The sequence below is a fragment of the Rana temporaria genome, chromosome 11, assembly GCF_905171775.1.
Source record: "Rana temporaria chromosome 11, aRanTem1.1, whole genome shotgun sequence".
NCBI classification, from domain to species: domain Eukaryota; kingdom Metazoa; phylum Chordata; class Amphibia; order Anura; family Ranidae; genus Rana; species Rana temporaria.
In genome coordinates this window covers 94,028,715-94,048,966 of record NC_053499.1, presented here as the reverse complement: position 1 = coordinate 94,048,966, position 20,252 = coordinate 94,028,715, and the positions used below count along the sequence as shown (strand labels likewise).

The window sequence follows — 20,252 nt, the reverse complement described above, 5'->3', positions numbered from 1 at the left end:
CATCATTCACATCAGGCAATGCTTCTTGTGAAAAGCAAATCCAGAACTGGTGTGTGTTTTTTATAGGGCAGGGCAGCTGTAACCAACACCTCCAATCTCATCTCATTGATTGAACTCCAGTTGGCTGACACCTCACTCCAATTAGCTCTTGGAGATGTCATTAGTCTATAGGTTCACATACTTTTTCCACCTGCACTGTGAATGTTTACATGGTGTGTTCAATAAAAACATGGTAACATTTAATTCTTTGTGTAGTGTTAGTTTAAGCAGACTGTGATTGTCTATTGTTGTGACTTAGATGAAGATCAGATCACATTTTATGACCAATTTGTGCAGAAATCCATATCATTCCAAAAGGGTTCACATACTTTTTATTGCAACTCTACCTATGTGGTAAAAACACAGAATAAAATTTAGAAGTCAGCTGGCACCACACTTCCAAGAGTTCACAAAGCACACATACGTTCATCCCTCTATGCCGGAGGTCAGCAACTCATCGATCGCGGGCGGGTGAAGAATAGATTGGTTCCTGGTCCTTCAGTTATCCGCCCTTTTGTGTTCCCTTGAACCCCCCTGCAGCTCTGCGGGGTTCTCCCCCCTCACCTGTTCTTCTGGGATGTTAAAGGATGGAGAGTGGGAGAAAGGGCCAGTAAATTACATATTTACTGGCTCCTTCCCCACTCTCCATCCTGAATGAACTTTTATGAATGAATTAATGTTTTAATTTATGACTGAAGTATAGTAAAACGATGTTTACTATGCTTCAAGTGTTTGCAAACTTAAAAAAAAGAAGAAGCCTATAATGGTATGTAGTCCATTCCATGTTGTAAAATACCTGGTTGATTCTTCCTGTGTTCCTGTCTGTAAACTGACAGCGCTAATCATGGCTGATGATCCATGGTAGCGTGGTCAGTTTACGTTCCTCCATCATCCTGCTCTCTCTGCAGCGTGTCTGTATCCCCCCCCTGTCATTTCTCTAGTCTGTGTAAATCGTCTGCTCTGCTCCTACCCCTCCTCTCCTGCCTTGAATAATACATACACAGTGAGGATTGTCAGCCCCTTCCACTGGGCTCACTGTGCTCGGGAATGAGAGGAGGGAAGATCACAAAGCTTCTGGTTTAAAGAGGTACTAAGCAGTGTTAATTAGAAAGAAAAAAAAAACACACCGCAATTAATATTGTTCTATGAGAGAGAGGATAATAAGAGTTTAGTACTGAGACTTTATAACTACTTTCAGTTTGTGAAAGAAAGATGCTCAGCACAGAGCACTTCCCATTCATTCACGGTCTGGTGCAGCGGAGGCTGCAGAGAAATGGACTAAGAAATCTCTGCCCTCAGTCCTTTTCTCTGTTTCAAATGTAAGAAATTAGGGATCTGTTTAGACCCCTGATATTTCACCAAAGCCCCCCAACGGGGCCCCTAAAAAAAATTGTAATACAAAATATTGTAAAAAAACTCTGCTCTAGTGACACCAACTTCTAGTCTTCTGACAACATCCTCTGCCCTACTGACACTGTCCACTGCCCAACTGACACTGTCCAATTTTAAGGTAGACTAGGTTTATATTTCTACAGTGACATTTGTTTTATTATATTTGTCTTACTGTTTACTTAGGCCTTGCTAGATAATTTCTTTGAAAAGGGCATTGAACCCAGTAATCTTTAGCACAGGGGCACTGAAAACACAGGGATTTCTTCAGAATGTTTTTTTTTTCTCAATAAAAGTGGAGTTACACTTTAAATACTATCTAAGGCAGCCCTCAAAATTTCCACTCGCCTACTAGCATTTGGCGAGTGGATTTAAGCTGGGGGCGAGTGATGACAGGGCTGCATGACCAATCTTCCTCCAATCTGTGCCTACACTTAGAGTCCCGATGAGATTGGCGGTCGAAGAGGAAAGGTGCATGCTCGGGAAAAGTAGTCTGCTGAGCCGCGCACAGGCAGAGCAGTACACAGGTGCTCTACTTACAATTCTCATTAAGCCATGGGACCCAACAGTATGACCTCTCTGAGCCTGCCCGCCTCCCCCGGGCCCCGACCAATGTAGCTGGAGAGCAGAAAGTAATGAGTGAGGTGGAGGATTGCCAAAATTACCACTTCGGTGCAGCGCTCACTGAAAGTTGTCCTGACATGAGAGCGGCAGCCTTCTAGTTTGTGCAGTTTTCTTCTCCTTGTGCTCTATGTAAGTGTCCAACAGTTTAGCCTGAGCACTGTGAACAGACTGGTCTCAATGTGTGCTGTGCGCTGTCAGTGTGCGCTGTGCTATGGTGTCAATGGCTGTGCAGTTGTGTGGATCTCAGCGCTGGATTGTACTCCCTCCCGCTGTGCTGCAGCTCCTCTCCTCTCTGCCAGCCTGAATAAAAGGGGGAAGTGGGGACATGCAAGCGTGGAGCCGCACAGACAGGCTCCTGATGATGAGATGAATGGGAGAGAGAGAGAGGATAGATGGGAGTTGCAGAGGAGACATCAAGAGAATGGGGAAGAGACCCACAGTTCTAGTGCCCTGTCCCTCTGGTCTGCCCCCAGTGCCCTTTCCCTCTGGTTTGCCCCCAGTGCCCTGTCCCTCTGGTTTTCCCCAAGTGCCCTGTCCCATTTTGTTAAAGTTGTTGTTGGTAATATTTAATTTTGTAACTTGATTCTGCATAAAACATTGTCATTCCATGAGATAATCTACAAGGGCGTGTTTACGGGTGCAATTAGGCGCAGGGCAGTGTATGAATTAGGTGGGGCAACTGGTGGCGAGTAACTCCTGAGGCATGGCTAGTAGCTCAGGACTTGAAATTTTGAGCCCTGATCTAAGGCAATAACAAATATGCATTCCAGGAGCTCTGACTTCAGTCTGACTTGCCCATTTAAATGTTTCTGCCAAGTCAGTAGATCATATAGCACTGAAGCCCAAGTCGGCCAAGAAACAAGTATTCTTACAAGTTGGTCAGCAATGGTGGCCCCTGTACTTTTCCCATTAAAAGGTTTCCTTTAAAGAGTTCTCGAGATGGCTTTCAGTAGTAAGTGCATGCCTCCAAATTGCTGCCTTGTAAGATGATGGGAAAAAAAAAACATTTGTAACTGGAGACATACAATGCTTGTGAAGCACTTACCTCACCAGAGTAGCTGTATTTTCCCTTTAAAATTTGTCGGTACAAACGTGTTCTGTTATCATCTTCAAAAGGCATAGTTCCACTAAGTAGAATATAAGATATAACTCCAAGTGCCCACATGTCCACAGAATTGGTATACGGTTTCCTTACCAGAATTTCAGGTGCAATATATTCTGGTGTTCCACAGGTTGTCTTCATTAAACAGTCATCTCCTTTTTTTCGTGCACTTGCAAGACCAAAGTCTGTAATCATAATTTTAGAATCTGTTCCTGGATGATAATATAGGAGGTTTTCAGGTTTTAGGTCTCTATGTGTGATTCCAAGAGTATGCAAGTATTTAACCCCTTCCAAAACCATTTGTAGCACATGAGTGGCATCTCGTTCTGTGAAGGAGCCCTTGGCTATTATGCGGTCAAAAAGTTCTCCTCCTGTAGCCAATTCCATTACCATATATACCCTCTCCTGCGTTTCAAAGACCTCAATAAGCTGGATAATATTTGTATGACGCACACGTCTCAGCACATTAAGTTCTGACTCACACACCTCCCTGCCTTCTCTGTATTTGGTTTCAATCATTTTAATTGCATATGGTTGTTTGGAGGCCTTATGTTCTACCCTGACAACACGGCTAAAACTTCCTCTACCAATAAGAGCCTTAATATCATATTTTGCAGTCACTCTTTGGTCAAACTTTGCTCTGTATTTAGCTACTTTATGTCTTCGAGGATCAGCAGTTTCTGAGTGGCCATGCTGGTTGCCACAAGGATATGGTGTTGTTGGCGAACCTCCTTTGGTCTCTATTCTGCCATAGTCTGTAATAAAATGTTTATACTGGTCACTTTTTGGCATTAAGTAGGGCTCCACTTTTTTTACCAAGTCCAGCTGAATGTTCTTTGGATGCTCAGGAAGCACTTTGCTTGTCCCACAGCCCATTATGGGAAACCCTCAGTCTTCCATGTGGCATTGTGTTTTCAAGTCAGCGAACTGATGTATTAATACCAGCTTCAAGTGGACCTTGGGGGGGGGGGAAAAATATATAGATAAATAAATGCATTTATATATATATATATATATATATATATAATGTGTGTGTATACAATTAAATGTGAGGTTTCTCATGTAATATAATAAAACCTAATAATGAGATAATTCATCACCAACCAAATAATTAGAGGTTTTTAGGTGTCAAATTCATATACCAGAACTATAGAATTAAAATTTGATAAAAAATCGTGTTTTATTATACTTATATAAAAATTTCTGTATCTCCTAAGCTGGGTACAACAACATAATGCAATTTTACATCACAGATACTATTATAGATGTAGAATATCCTTTTCCACCCACTACCAAGATATAGTTATCAGATTTTATGCATTAAAGGTTAACCACTTGCCGCCTGGCTCACGCCGATATACGTCAGCAGAATGGCACGGGAGCATCTTCAGGTCTGGCCAGGACCTGCTGATCAGTTCTGAGCAATGAAATACCTCCTCTGCCTGTGAATTTAAACAGGGACCTCCCCCTCCAGCAGGAAGGGAATCAGGGGCTCAAAGGGCTGAATCCTCCAATTAGAACGTTAACACTGAGAATAGATTTTTACCATTAAGAGAACACACCCCTAAAAGACAGACACCTTATGAATATGGGCCAGGGAGTGGCTATCAGAATGATGGTGGAGATAATTATGATGATAGACCATACTACAGAGAACCACCCCCACCCCAATATTTTAGACCATATGAACCCCCACATAGGAGACCGTATAGAGCATGGGTGCTCAACCTGTGGCTCTCCAGCTGTTGCAAAACTACAATTCCCATAATGCCTCAGCCTTTGGGAGACATGCTTGTACCTGTCAGCGGCTTGCAATGCCTCATGGGAATTGTAGTTCCGCAACAGCTGGAGAGCCACAGGTTGAGCACCCATGGTATAGAGGGAGACCTTTTAGAGGTGGAGGTTTTCCTAGGCCTTTTGTTCCTCCATATGTTTATGATAATCAATATTAACAGTCGGGGGAATGGAGGAATTGGAAGAAACCATACAAACCAGCATACTCTACATATCAACCACACACACACACACACAGGACAGAAAAGAGGATGTAGAGGAGGCATACAAAAAAAAAAAGAAAGAGAGCCAACTAGAGTCCGGTATTTTCAATCTGGCAGGGGAGGATTTCACGGAGGATGAGTTGCTTATTCTTCAGGAAGGTTTGAAGTTCGCCCGGGCAGATATTTAAATAAATTCGACACTATGATAGACATAGAGAAATTCTTTAGGAAATTAAACATTAAAAAATAATTTTTACGCATATCAGGATCTTCTCAGAGTCCGCGAGGAACTCTGTGTACTTTTATTTCACAAAACGAAGCAAAAATTGGCATGGGCTCATCGTACGATGTTTGAATACTCCAATAAACCAGGCACGTTGTTGGCCAGGGCACTGAGGGGCCCACGTACCAAAACTTACATCTCCCACATTGTGGGTTCTGCCGGGCAGAAGCTGCATACCTCCTCTGACATGGCGACGGAGTTCCGTTCTTTTTATGAGGGTCTTTATAACCTCAATTGCTCCCCCACCTCTGCTCCCCCTCCTATTGGTGGCGTCACCCCCAATCTTACCTTGCCTCCTCGGGTATGCCTTCCCTGCCTCCTGCAGTCCAGGAGGAATTGGAAGAGCCTATCACGGTTGCAGAACTGGGGGTGGCCTTGGCTCAATCCAAGCCCAAAAAGGCCCCCGGTCCGGACGGCCTCACCCCGAGCTACTATAAAGTTTTTTTTGAGACCCTATCTCAGCCGTTGGTTTTGGCGCTTAATTCAATCACAGAAGGAGAGTCCTTCCCGATTGATATGTTGCGGGCTTACATCTCTCTTATTCCGAAGGAAGGGAAGGACCCGCTGCGATGCGGAAAATTAACGCCCGATAGCTCTCTTGAATACGGTTCTGAAATGGTTCGCGAAGATTCTGGCCAATAGGTTACTCCCTCATATCCCCGGTCTTATCCACAGGGATCAAGCAGGCTTTGTACCCCTCCGTGAGCCGCGAGACAACACCATCCGGGTGGTAAATTTGATCCATGCTGCTAGGGCCTCAAAAAGACCCCTTCTCCTGCTGTCTACAGACGGAGAGAAGGCCTTTGACTGGGTGAATTGGTCTTTCATGCGAGCCACCCTTGAACACGTGGGCTTACGTTCCTCCATGCTGAGTTGGATACTATCCCTGTATTCAAACCCCACGGCCGCCGTCAAGGTCAACGAGACGAGGTCTGATTTCTTTGGCATCCATAACAGCACACGGCAGGGATGCCCCCTGTCCCCATTGATTTTCATACTTACCCTAGAGCCCTTCCTGTGTACGATCAGGGCAGACCCTACTATCACCGGCTTTCAGAAAGCCTCTGGGATGCATAAGGTGGCCGCTTTTTCGGATGATTTGATCTTTTTTTTTAACAGATCCATTAGCCTCCCTTCCGATTCTTCTCCAGTCTCTGCGGGATTATGGTGCCCTCTCCTTTTTTCAAATTAATGTCTCCAAGTCAACCGCCTTGAACATTACAGGGGGTAGTGATTTGATTAAATCACTTTGTCCGGCTTTCTCCTTCCACTGGGCAACAGATTCGATTCGCTACTTGGGAGTCGATATCACCCCCAACCCCTCTACCTTGTACTTGCTAACTTTGCACCCCTGCTTACACGTCTTAAAGCAGACCTTCTTCCACTGGCACTCACTCACGTTGACGTGGTTCGGCCGGTGCAATGCTCTAAAGATGACGTTGCTGCACAAGGTTTTATACTTGCTGCAAGCACTTCCTAATCGCCTGCCCCCAGTGTTCTTCAAGCGGATGAACTCAATGTTCAGAGATTTTGTCTGGTCCTATCGCAAATCTTGCATCCGGTTACAACTTCTCCATCTTGAAAAACATAGGGGAGGGGTCGTTCTCCCAGATGTGAAAGCCTATTACCGAGCCTCACACCTCACCAGGTTGGTGGACTGGCACTGTCATGCAGTGGCGAAGCATTGGGTGGCCATGGAGATGGAGGACTCTGACGGTACAGCTAAAAGCTGGCCTTGGATTATGTTGCCACTCCCGAAGGCTCTCTCTGATCACCCCACACTGGGTAGCACTCTTCTGGTAGCCAGGGACACATTTAGATACACTTCGGTGTCACCGCTGCCTTCTCCCATGGTCCCGGTTCTGGGAAACCCGGAGTTTCAGCCCGGCCTCCGGAGCCCCCATTTCCATCGGTTGGCCACGAGTCGCAGACTTTGTCTCTGTGACCTTGTGGGCCCCGATGGCCGATTCTCCACCTTTGCTGGGGTGTCTGCCATGGACCCCCTGTTGGACTTTTGGAGTGGCTTCCAGCTTCGCAACTTTCTGCGCAAGTGTCTACAGATCCTTGGCACCTCTTTAACTAGACCGGCGAGGGGATACATTCCTCCCTTCTTAACCAAGTGGGAGCCCGACCTGGGCACCCAGTTCACTGACACACAGAGGGAGAAGATCCTTTAATTTTTCCATAAGTCTTCTATCGCCACGAGGATACAGGAGACATGTTACAAGATCCTAGCCCGTTGGTACAGGGTGCCCACCACCTTGCACCGTTTCTCCCCACGTATCACCAGTGTTTGCTGGCGGTGTGGAAATGCTGAAGGGACGATGCTGCACATCTTCTGGGACTGTCCCAAGCTTGTTCCCTTTTGGCGGGAGGTGATTTGCACAGTCAAGCATCTGACAGGTGTTGACCTAGAGGGGGACCCGGCGGCCTGCCTGTTGCACCTTTCAAGTAGATCACTTAAGAAATATAAGGCGTCTCTCACGATCCAGTTGCTAAAACGCAGCCAAGTCATGCATTCCCCTTTGTTGGAGATCGGAGGACCCCCCATCCAAATTCCTGTGGTTTTTTTAAGGTGAACGAATTGAGGGACATGGAGGATCTCACCGCTACACTACATGACCGGGAGGAGACCTTTCGCGAGACCTGGCGACCCTGGAATCACTTTATATACACTGACGCTTATTTACAGGAGGTGGCTCAATCGAGCTGAGCCTCCCGGATTCGGCCTCACCCTCTGGACGAGAGGCCTTTTCTGTTCTCTGCTCTCTCCTTCCTTTTTTCTTTATTCGAAGCTTCTCTGTTTTGGGACGTTCTCTCCATCCCCCCCCCCCCGCCGTTTTCCCTCCCTCCTCACCCTTCCCCTCTGAGATTCAGGGGTGGGAATTACCTCACAGATACAGTGTGTATCCTTTAGGCATCTTTTGTTTTTATATTGCCCCATCCCCGGGCGCATTAGGCCCAGGGGAGGTTTTACTTCCCTCTAAGTTTTACTGGAAAATCCCAAACCAAGTTATTCCCTGCTATCATTTGTTTTATGATTGGTATGTCTCACTATTCTTTGTCTTTTAAGCGTAACTGCCTCGACCTTGTGTAAGGATTTTCGAGTTGTTCCAGCGTGATGCACTGAGCAATATCCCTATATTTGTCGTTACTATATCCACGTATTCTGTGCAGCGCTGGGCCTGTTGATTTATGACTTTTAAGAGCCTAAATGTTATTTCATAGACATACTGTGAATTTTGGTTTCTCTGACTGTTGCATATTTTTAGAATCCAAAGATGTTCAACCAATGGAGACCACTCACGTGCACAGTGGCCTCAAGAACAAATCTACGTTCAACCCCAAACCATATAGTCACAAATACATAGATGTGTTTAAAAATCTGGCGCAGGAGGATGTAAAACATATACAAAGTGATAAGAAAAGGAAAACAAAGAAAGTATGGGAAGCGATTAAAACATTGGAGAAGAAAAAAGAAATAGTGATTAGACCCGCGGATAAGGGGGGAGGGGTTAGTGGTTCTTAAGAAAAGTGAATATCGAGCTGAGATCCGCAAACTTTGATTGATAAGGACACGTCAAAATGCCTGGGAATCCCACACACAAATTTAAACAGAAGCTAAATGAATGGTTAAATAAGGGAAAGGAAGAATAAATCTTGGACAAGGAGGCCAGATACTTAGACATTAATGCACCCAAGATACCAGTTTTATATATTCTCCCCAAAATGCACAAAAATAAGGTCTCCCCTCCAGGGAGGACCATTGTCAACTGGATCAATTCCCTTTTCTCCAGAAGTGGTGAATATCTAGATAAGTTTTTTCAACCTTTGGCTACCAGGGGCACTGCATATTTGAGAGATGGAAAATAATTAAAAGGCCTACTAGACGTTTGTGTGGGGGAACAGACTCTGCTAGTTACGGCAGATGTAGAGTCCCTCTATACAAACATTGGACAACAGGATGCAGTGGATGCTGTCAAGTGGGCTCTTCATAAACATACTGAACTGAAACAGAGTCAAATTGGGTTCTGAAGGTTTGCCTTACAGGACGGGAAACTTTGCAAAAAATGTCTTTTAAGACGAGTTTCTCAGGGTTAATGGTTAACCCATGAGGGTATATCTCAGCTGTTGATGCTTTTGCGACTTGACAGGCAGCAGGTGTTATGTATTGTTCTCAAATTGGGTTCTTGGTTGAAGGTTTGAATTTAGCCAACATTTTTTTTTCTGGTACGGAGGTGATTTTTATAATCAAATTAAGGGCGTGGCGATGGGGGCCAAGTATGCCCCCAGTGTAGCCAACATTTTTTTGAACAAGTGGGAAAGACATTTTTATGAAAGAGTGGCTTCAGTTGTCACTGTACCGTCGATACATCGATGATTTGTTCTTCATCTGGGAGGGAACGGTGGATGAACTCCAACTGTTCATGGCCCATTTGAATAACAACATCTATGGTATCAAGTTGACCAGCAAGTTTAGTCTCACTGATATCCAATATTTGGACTTAGCAACTTGTCTTCTTTCTTAAAGATTTCTATCAAGGACGTTCTTTAAAGAGGTAGACGAGAATGGCTACATTTCTACTGTGAAGGAATGCAATGAGCATAATGATAAATTAGAAAATGTCTATTCTCTATGCATCTTTACTATAAAGTCTATAATGCTTTTTCATGTACACCGCTGCTGTAATCCATCCTTACTCAAATCAGCTCCTAACACCCCTCCCACGAGAAGACCTGGAGAAGACCAAAGATAGCGGATACCCCCCTCTCCCACACATCTTTAGGAATGCAGAAGTGAAGACACATCAGAGGGACGGCTAAGCTTGACATCCATTTTTGTACTCTTCTTGTATCTCAGCCAATTAAATGCGCTTTCTAGTTTACTTTTTTAACATAATAGTGACGTATCTTGCTGTGTGTAAAAGAGTTTAGCACTGCCAGTAATAAAACATTAGATAACGGATCTGCACGGATGTGTCGGAGTCTTACTTTCAAGCATGCATGCAAATGTTATCTAAACTTTACATTTGGAATAGCAGTATAATATTAACCCCTTTGTGGTTCACCCGACCATCACACTACCAACAGCTGCCACCACCCGGGATGGATAAAAGCCATACTGAAAGGTCAGTTCACCCGTATCAGAAGAAATTGCGATTTAGATGAAGATTACTGGACCCAGTCAGAAGTTTTGATGAAACGGTTTCTTGAAAAATAGGATTTTTGTACTCACCGTAAAATCCATTTCTCAGAGTTCATAGACGGACACAGCAGCAATTGACCTTAGGTTTATTATCCTTCCTTTCAGGAGATGACTAGGCAGAAAAAACAGCACTTCAAGTGTTACACTTCTCTCAGTATAGCACCTCCCAGGTGGCGGGTCCCCCGGATACATCTCTCTCTCTGTATCATGCAGCCCCAGTTCGTAAACAAGCAGTACAAACAAAGGAGGGGAGGGTGCTTTGTCCGTCCATGAACTCAGAGAAATGGATTTTACGGTGAGTACAAAAATCCTATTTTTTCTTCCGTTCATGGATGGACACAGCAGCAATTGACCTTAGGGACGTCCCCAAGCAGTGTCAAAAAATGTCGAAGGGTGGGAAAAACACAGCAAACCAAACTTCACCCCCAAACAAACCAGAGCTCCTCAACAGAGGAAATTCAACCTTAAACAGCCGCCTGTAAAACCTTGCGGCCAAAGGAGGCATCCGAAGATGCACTCACATCCACCTTGTAAAACTTTGAGAAGGTGTGGACCGACGACCAGGTCGCTGCCTTACACACCTGTAGAACAGACGCTTGATGGCGGAAAGCCCAAGAGGCACCAATCGCCCTGGTCGAATGCGCCGTAACCTGAAAGGGAGGCGCCCGCCCCTTTAGGGCATAGGCCTGGAGCACGACCTGTCTGATCCACCTAGAAATGGTGGCCGACGAGACCGCCAGACCTTTCTTAGGACCAGCCACAGACACGAACAGTGAATCCGACTTCCGAAACGGAGCTGTAGCAGACAAGTACACCCGTAGGGCCCGAACCACGTCCAAGGAATGTAAAGTGGCCTCCTTCGGGTTCTTCGGCCGAGGACATAAGGATGGCAAAACAATGTCCTTATTAATGTGAAAAACCGAAACAACCTTTGGAAGGAATGACGGCTGCGGCCGCAGCACCACCTTATCCTTGTGGATGACCAAGAAAGGAGCCTTGCAAGACAAGGCCGCCAGTTCAGATACCCGTCTGACCGAAGTAATTGCCACCAGAAAAAACACCTTCTGGGACAGAGTCAGCAAAAGAATCTTTCGAATGTCCTCAAATGGAGCCTCTTGAAGCACCGAAAGGACTAAATTTAAGTCCCATGGAGGCAGTGGAGGATGCACAGGAGGGGCCACATGCCGAACCCCCTGCACAAATGTACACACCAGGGAGTGCGCTGCCAATGGTCACTGAAAGTAAACAGCCAGAGCCGAAATCTGACCCTTAACCATACTTAAGGCGAGAGCCTGATCCACTCCACGCTGTAAGAACAGCAGAATCCGGGACATCACGTATGTACAAGGGTGCCATTTAATCTTTTCACATAGAGATGTAGGCCTTCCACGTACGATGGTAAATCTTTTGTGACGTAGACTTCCGTGCCCGTAGCATGGTAGAGATCACCGAGTCCGACAGGCCTCGGTTCTTCAGCACCTGGCTCTCAACATTCACGCTGTTAAAGCCAGCGACTGTAAAGCAGTGTAAAAGATAGGACCCTGCGACATTAGATCTACTCTCAGAGGTAGACGCCAAGGGACGTCTGCCACCAACTGCACCAGGTCCGCGTACCAGGGACAGCGCGGCCAATCCGGAGCAATTAGGATCGTTGGTATCCCCTCCGCTTCCACTCTGCGCAGCAGGCGAGGAAAGGCGTAGATTAGGCGATAGTGACCCCATGGCGCCACTAACGCGTCTGATGCGTCCGCCCACAGGTCTCTTGACCTGGCCACAAACCGTGACACCTACCGATTGAGATGGGACGCCAGAAGATCCACGTCTGGAGTGCCCCATCTTTGGCACAGACTCTGAAACACTTCTGGGTGTAGTGACCATTCTCCTTGGTCTAGCGCTTGGCGACTTAGGTAGTCGGCCTGCCAGTTCTGCACCCCCGGAATATAAATGGCCGACAGAGCCGGAACGTATCTTTCGGCCCACCGGGGAATGTGCGCGACTTCCGTCGCTGCGGCTGAGCTCCGTGTGCCCCCCTGATGATTGACATACGCCACGGCCGTGGCGTTGTCGGACTGGGTCCTGACCGGTCGGCCCTGCAGACCCAGAGACCACTTGGAGAGGCACAGCCTGATCGCCCAGAGTTCTAGGACATTGATCAGCAGGCGGGACTCCCCCTGAGTCCAGCGCCCCTGTGTTGACTGGACACCCCAGACACCCCCCCACCCGGAGAGGCTGGCATCCATCGTGACCACTGTCCAATGGCACAGCAGAAACGATTTTCCGGTCTGAAGTACCGGAGATGTCAGCCACCACACTAGGGAGGATCTGACCAGACGACTCACCCGAATCTGGGAATCCAGAGACGAAGGGAGCTTGTCCCAACGTGACAGAATCTCTTTCTGTAACACTTAAGTGTGGAATTGAGCATACGGGACCGCCTCGAAAGGAGGCCACTATCAGACCCAGAACCCTCATGCAAAAGCTAAGCGACGACCACTTCTTGAAGTGGTCCTCTCCGACCACAAAACGCAGAAATCTCTGGTGTTTTGCGCATACGGGGATATGCAGGTATGCGTCCTTGATATCCAAGGACACCAGAAAATCCCCCTGATAGAGCACCGCCACTACAGTGCGAACCGACTCCATCCTGAACTTTTGCACCTCGACAAAACAATTGAGGGCCTTGAGGTCCAGGATTGGATGGACCCCTTCCTTCTTGGGGACTACAGATTGGAGTAAAACCCCTGAAACTGTTCCGCTGAGGGAACCGGTACAACCACTCCCCTGACCAGCAGATCCTGAACAGCCCCTGACAGGGCCTCCCGGCGTTCCGGAGGAAGCTGGAGGTTGGAGGGAAAAAATCTGTTTGGTGGAAGAGAGAAAAACTATCTTGTACCCCGAGGAAACTACTTTGCAAACCCATCGGTCGGAAAGAAGAGACCTCCACCGAGCTGCGAATTTGCGAAGCCGGCCCCCCACCCGAGATACGGGCGGGGGCAAACCTTCATGCAGAAGCAGGCTTGTGGTACCAGGTGCGCTTTTGTCCTTCAGCGGGCGCCTTAGCACCCTAGAAACGTTTTCCTGACGCACCTGGTGGGCGAAAAAAAAGCTTGGGGGCAGTAAAGGAGGGCCTTTGCTTACGGCGAGGCTCCTTACCCTTACCAGATTGCGGGAGCAGAGTGCTCTTACCTCCTGTCGCATCTTTTATGATGTCATCCAGAGACACCCCAAAAAGCCGTCCACCCTTAAAAGGTAAATCCACCAAGGCCTTTTTAGAAGACTGGTCCGCAGACCAACACTTCAGCCACACAAGGCGGCGTAGCACCACCACGTAGGCAGAGGCCCTGGAGAGCAAGGGAAGCGTATCGAGGGCCGACTCACAGACAAACTTTAGGCCCTGCACCAACTGGTCGGCCAGTTCCACACAGAGCTCAGGAGCATTCTGCGCCTCCAGCTCCTGCAGCAAGGACTTTGCCCGTTCGGTAAGTGTCTGCGACACCAGAGCCCCGGCCAAAACCAGTCTCACCGCCGACCCAACCACTGTGAACATGGAGCGGGCCACAGCCTCAGCTCTCCTATCTGCGGGGTCCTTAAAAGCGGGAGCCCCTTCCACAGGTAACATGGTAGCTTTGTTCAGTCTGGACACAGGGGGGTCCACTGCCGGAGGAGAGATCCACTTTTTTAAAAATTCCTCCTCAAAAGGGTAACGGACCGCAAAGTATTTTGGAACAGCAAAAACTTTCTGCGGCAGCTCCCATTCCTTGTACAACAATTTGTCCAGATAAGGAACACAAGGAAACACTTTTGCGGTGCGGGCCGGCTTGCGGAACCCAAAAGGTACCGGCATCTCTGATGTCTCCGCCGAATCCTCAAGTTTTTGAGTATCCCACACCGCAGTGATAAGAGCTCCAACAAACGCCTTATCATGCGCTGACCCTGATGCAGAGTCATCCTCAATGTCCGTGTGGGCTAGGCCTGCATCTTCTGACATAACGGAACCAGGGCCAGACACAGTAGCAGGGCCTGATTCCCTGTCAGAGACATCCCCAGAAGAAGGCGGAGGGAGGGGGCGCTTTTTACCCCCCCCCTGGCCACTCGCCGCTTCAATCCTGGCAACAAACGCCTCAAGGACTGCCGTCATAGCATCCACCGAGGCCGCAGGAACAGGGGCACTAAGGGTTAACTCTGGCATGCCTGGGGTAGAATCCCTGGCTTAGTTATAGGCTTCGAATCTTGAGGAGCCTTTAATTTGAAATTATCGACAAAGGTACTGCGAGATCGCCACAAAATGCGTGAAAACGCTCTGCCCGGACGATAGGACCTGACGTCATTAAACTGGTCCCCGGGTCTTCTATTCATCCAAAATGACTGCGGATGCTGCTTCCGATCCTGGGGAAGAAGACCAGATTTTCCTCCCGTCACCCAGCGAATTGCCTCTTCCAGCATCTTACCAAAGAGTGTATTCCCTGAGAAGGGAATGGAGCATAAAGTTTGCTTTGAGGCAGAATCTGCAGACCAATGTTTGAGCCAAAGGGCCCGCCTAGCCGTGACCGAGTGAGTGGACCATGATACGAGAGGTGAACCTGACCAAGTCCACTGCTGCCTCCGCCATGTCAACTTTAAGCCATGTAGGTTTGGTAAGAACAGTTCTTCCTGTGCGCCAAAGAACCTAACACGGATTCCACATTTGAAGCCCAGACCCCAACGGCTTTGGCAATTGAGGTCAGGGCCACCGCCGGCCTGCAGGCAGCCCCTGCAGTGGTGAAGGTTCTTTTTAGTTCCAAATCGGCCCTTCGTTCCATCAAATCTTTAAAAGACACCGTTTCTTCCAATGACAAGGTGATATGCCTTGCCAGGCGCTGGAAGGACGCATCCACTCTAGGGGGGGTATTTCATGGTTCCACGTCCATGGGTCGGAACGGCTACAACTTATTGATTCTATTTTACAGTGCTAGTCTTTTATCTTGCTTGGACCACTCCTCCTCCATTAGCTCCTTAATCTCTACTATGAAAGGAAATTTGGGAAATTTTCTCTTCAGATTCGGGTAATATTTTCTTTGCTCTTGAGTGGCTGAAGATTGTTCTTTCCAATCAATGGCCTGCTTGACCGCCGATATAAATGAGGGTACCAAGGAAAAAATCAAATGAATACGTGTCCAACCCATTTGGGTCAGATTCTGAGTCCCCTTCTGAGTTAGAACTAATGGCTCCAGGTTCCAGGGAGTCTTCCTCCCTTCTCCTTAGTCGACTAGTTCCTGCCACAGCAGAAGGGCCTGGTAACGGGGCCCTTACTCCTCCTCCACAGACCTCTTGATGTACGACTCTACATCCTCACTGATCACCTGGTCTTGGGAAGCCTAACAAGCATTGGTGACCACATCCGCCAGAACAGTCGGTCCACGATCGGTGGGTGGATGATGATGTCTAGATCATAGGTCTTCAAACTATGGCCCTCCAGTTGTTCAGGAACTACAATTCCCATCATGCCTAGTCATGTTTGTGAATGTCAGAGTTTTACAATGCCTCATGGGATGTGTAGTTCCACAACAGCTGGAGGGCCGTAGTTTGAGGATCCCTGGTCTAGATGATGGGCCTGTAGAGTCTGCTGAAGGGCTGCGCTGAATATGGTTGCGCTTTGACTTTCTGCTTTGGAGTGGGAAGCCCAAGGGGAAGGCGGACGATGATCAATAGAGGATGACAGCCATGCCGTAATTGTGCGGACGTTGGGTCTGTCTGGAATGCCTCCAGCCGGTGGTCGCAGGATGGGTAAATAGTATCCCCTTGCCTTGGCATGGTGGTTCGGCTGGTGCATTCCTGGGGAGGTCGATCGGGGGTCCGCCCTACTTTCCTCTCTCCCTTCCTCTCCCTCCTTCCCCGCATTCTGGGTGGCGCCCGTGAGGTGAGGGGTCCGCCTGGGGGGCTCCGTCCCACCTGGGGGCTGCGGCTGCTGTGGGGGTCTTTTTATGATGCCGTGTGTGCAGGGGGGGACCTGTAGGGTCTGGTACGTTTGCCGTGTTTTTTTGCAGTTTTTTTCCACTGTGTTTTAAAAACGTGTTTGGCCGCCATTTTGCCGGTGACGGCCGCTCTTATTGACGATTGGTAGCCATTTTCTTGTAGCCTGCATGCTGTTTTTTGCATGTCGGCGGCCTGCCCACCAGTCAAGTTGCCTCAAAATCGAGACCTGCTCCTTCAACGCGACCAGTTTTCATCCCAATCAAGCCCGCCTAGCCTTGACTGCATGGATTTTGAAAGGGACAGGCTGAACAACCTGAACCTGTCGGAATCGATAGTGTCAACCCTACTTATAGCAAGGAAACTAAAACCACTTACCAACCGAGTCTGGAGGAAATTCGAGACATTTTCAACTCAACAAGGATTTTCATTTAAGAACCCATCTGTGGCTAATGTGTTGTCCTTTTCTTCAGTCAGGTCTGGATGCGGGCCTCAGTTACAATACCATTAAGGTACAGTTTTCGGCACTGGCAGCATTAACAGACGTTCCTTGGGCCAAAAATCAACTTGTGGTTAGGTTCCTTAGGGCAGAAATCAAGATTCGGCCCCCGATTCGTTCCATGTTCCCAAGGTAGGATCTACCGTTGGTTCTGAAGGGTTTGCTGAAGTCACCCTTTTTTCCTGACTCGACTTGCTTAATATACTACCTGACCCTGAAAATGGTGTTACTGACAGCAGTGGTTTCGGCTAGACGACTTTCCGATATTGCCGGATTTTCCTGTAAGGAGCCCTATTGCACGTTTTTCCCCTGATGAAAGTTTCTTCGGAGTTCCACTTTAATTGGCAGTCGATACGTCCAGCCTTCCTGCCAACACCTATAGACCCAGAAGGGTCGGAATTGCACAAGTTAGATCTAAAGGGCATGTTGCAGATATATTAGGAGAGAACGGAAGCATTTCGGAAATCTGAAGATCTTTTTATATATCCAAGTGGCCCTATGAAGGGCATGCCAGCCTCCCCAAGGGTGATTTCATCCTGGGTAGTGAGATTGGTGCGCACTCAACCAGGGCAGTCTCTTCCTCCTGGGCGGCCTGGTGCAAAGTATCGGCAGACGTGGTCTGTAAAGCAGAAAGCTGGAGTTCTCCTAACACCTTCATTAAACATTACAAATTTGATGTAGCATCTTCCCAGCTGGGTCTCATGGGAACTTTTGTATTGTCATCTGCTCTGTCTAGAGGTTAATAAATGTACCTTTGGCAGCACCTGGTGTCTGAATTTTTTTGTGTATTGTTCCCTCCCTTGGTGTGTGCAAGTTAAGTCCCGAGGTTGTGCTGGCATGAGGCAGAGCCAGAGCCAGGAAAATGGAAAATTGTCATCCATACTTACCGTAATATTTTTCTTTCCTGGCTCTGCCTCAGGACGGCACACATCCTCCCTGGGCCATCGCAAGCTGTTCATAAGAACACCTGCACCAGGTACTACCTACCTTTTATCTGTCTATACAGGGGTGTCCTATATGGGGTCGAATTGCAGGGTTGACCCAAGGTTGTGCTGTCCTGAGGCAGAGCCAGGAAAGGAAAATGACGGTAAGTATGGATGACAATTTTCCACTATCTTGACAGCAACAGCGTTTGCTCTCACAATACGTAAATCAGTGACTCCAGCGCTGTAGGAGGTGATTTCACCACCACAGTATGCCCATCATTAGAAACGGGTGGATGCAGGGCGGTATTCTAATGGTGGGCATACCCATCGATCAATCTCATTTACCGTTCAACCCACAGGCTGAATGGAAAAACAAAAATAACATTACAATATATGCACAACAAGGACCAGCAACATATTGGTATGTGAGTTATACCAGAATGCCTGCAGGTTTAGGTATCATCTTGGTATCATTATTTTCAGCTAGCAGTCGGCTTTAATGTAAAAGCAATGCTAGTGGCTAATTGGCCGCTAGACTGCTTAAAAGTCTGAAAGTTTTGAATACCGTATTTGCCGGGGTATAAGACGACCGGGCGTATAAGACGACCCCCTAATTTTCCAGCCAAAATGTTGGTTTTGGGATATACTCACCGTATAACACTACCCCCTTCCTACTAGTCATGCCTCGCCTCACGGTGCCACTATTACATGCCAGACTATGCCACTACATGCCAGACTGTGCCCCATTACATGCCAGACTGTGCCACATTAAATGCCAGACCATGCCCCATTACATGACCAGACCGTGCCCCATTACATGCCAGACCTGCCCCATTACATGGGCAGACCGTGCCCCATTACATGACCAGACCGTGCCCCATTACATGCCAGACCTGCCCCATTATATGACCAGACCGTGCCCCATTACATGACCAGACCTGCCCCATTACATGACCAGACTGTGCCCCATTACATGCCAGACCTGCCCCATTACATGCCAGACCTGCCCCATTACATGACCAGACCGTGCCCCATTACATGACCAGACCGTGTCCTTACCTTTTTCTAAGACATGCGAATCGCGGCCCTACGTTTTTTCAAAAGCCGCGCCTCCTACGTCTTCTGTTCCGTGATAGGCGGAACATTCAGCTTCCCAGGAGGCACTGTGTTCAGTGTTCGCCTATCACGGAGGCCCTCTCATCCGAGGACGAGAGGGCCTCCGTGATAGGCGGACACCAAACACAGGACGAGAGGGCCTCCGTGATAGGCGGACACTGAACACAGTGCCTCCTGGGAAGTTGATTGTTTCCGCCTATCACGGAACAGAAGACATTGGAGGCGCGGCTTTTTTTTTTTTAATTCTTTATTTATTTCAAGCATGGCTTTACAGGGTTATACATTGTGGTTCAACCACTTACATAAACTATATCATCAAATTATTAGAGAGATGGTAAGGAAAAGATAAGCACCCCACCATTCCCCCTCCCGCTTCCATCCTTTTTCGGCAATACTTCTTCTCTTTTCCTTCTTTTTCCTTTCTCTCTTTCTTTTTTTCTCTTGCACCCCTACCCTCTCCCACCCCCACCCCTTTCCCAAAAAATCGTATGGCCGCGATTCTGGGATAAGGTAAGGTTAGGTTACCGGCGTATAAGACGACCCCCGACTTTTGAGAAGATTTTAAGGGGTTAGAAAGTCGTCTTATACGCCGGAAAATACGGTATATATTTTCTACTTTTTGTTATAAAAAAATACAATAAACTCAATTTTAGTCATACATTTAGACCAAAATGCATTCATCCACATGTAAAAAAAAAATTAAAGCTATATTAATTGATTTGCGTTCCCCTCCCGCCCGCTGTCTTCTATGTTTTTTTCTGGCTCTCCTGTCCCACCAGGAAACCTGAGAATGCTGCCGTTGCTTCCGCCAGCTAACCATAGAGCTGATCAAAGACCAGAATGGCTCCAATCATCTCTATGGCCTAAGAAACCGGAAGCTACAAGCATTTCATGACCGTTACCATTCCATTAGGAGATAATGTCCCTGAAGCAGCGGTTCCCAAATATTTTTGATGACCAGTTGGGAAAAATAAAGCATGACTGTGTGAGACTCAAGCTGAAACCCAACGCTCAGCCTAAGTTCTTCAAAGCTCGGACAGTACCTTTCGCACTCCGAGCAGGTGTGGAAGCAGAACTAAGTCGGCTGGAGGAACAAGGTGTCATCTCAAAGGTAGAGCACAG

General features: G+C 47.6%; 1 protein-coding gene across 3 annotated transcripts in view; it reads right to left on the bottom strand.

Annotated features, from left to right (window-relative positions):
• The window catches only part of PSKH1 (protein serine kinase H1), a 202,034-nt gene that overhangs the window by 80,253 nt on the left and 101,529 nt on the right, over positions 1 to 20,252 (bottom strand). For 2 of the 3 annotated variants that reach the window (XM_040328770.1, XM_040328769.1), the window contains one exon: positions 3,098 to 4,111. In XM_040328770.1, coding sequence (XP_040184704.1) covers positions 3,098 to 4,030 — 933 coding nt within the window. In that variant the 5' untranslated portion in view covers positions 4,031 to 4,111. The remainder of the gene's footprint in view (positions 1 to 3,097; positions 4,112 to 20,252) is intronic. The other variant, XM_040328771.1, reaches the window with a different exon arrangement.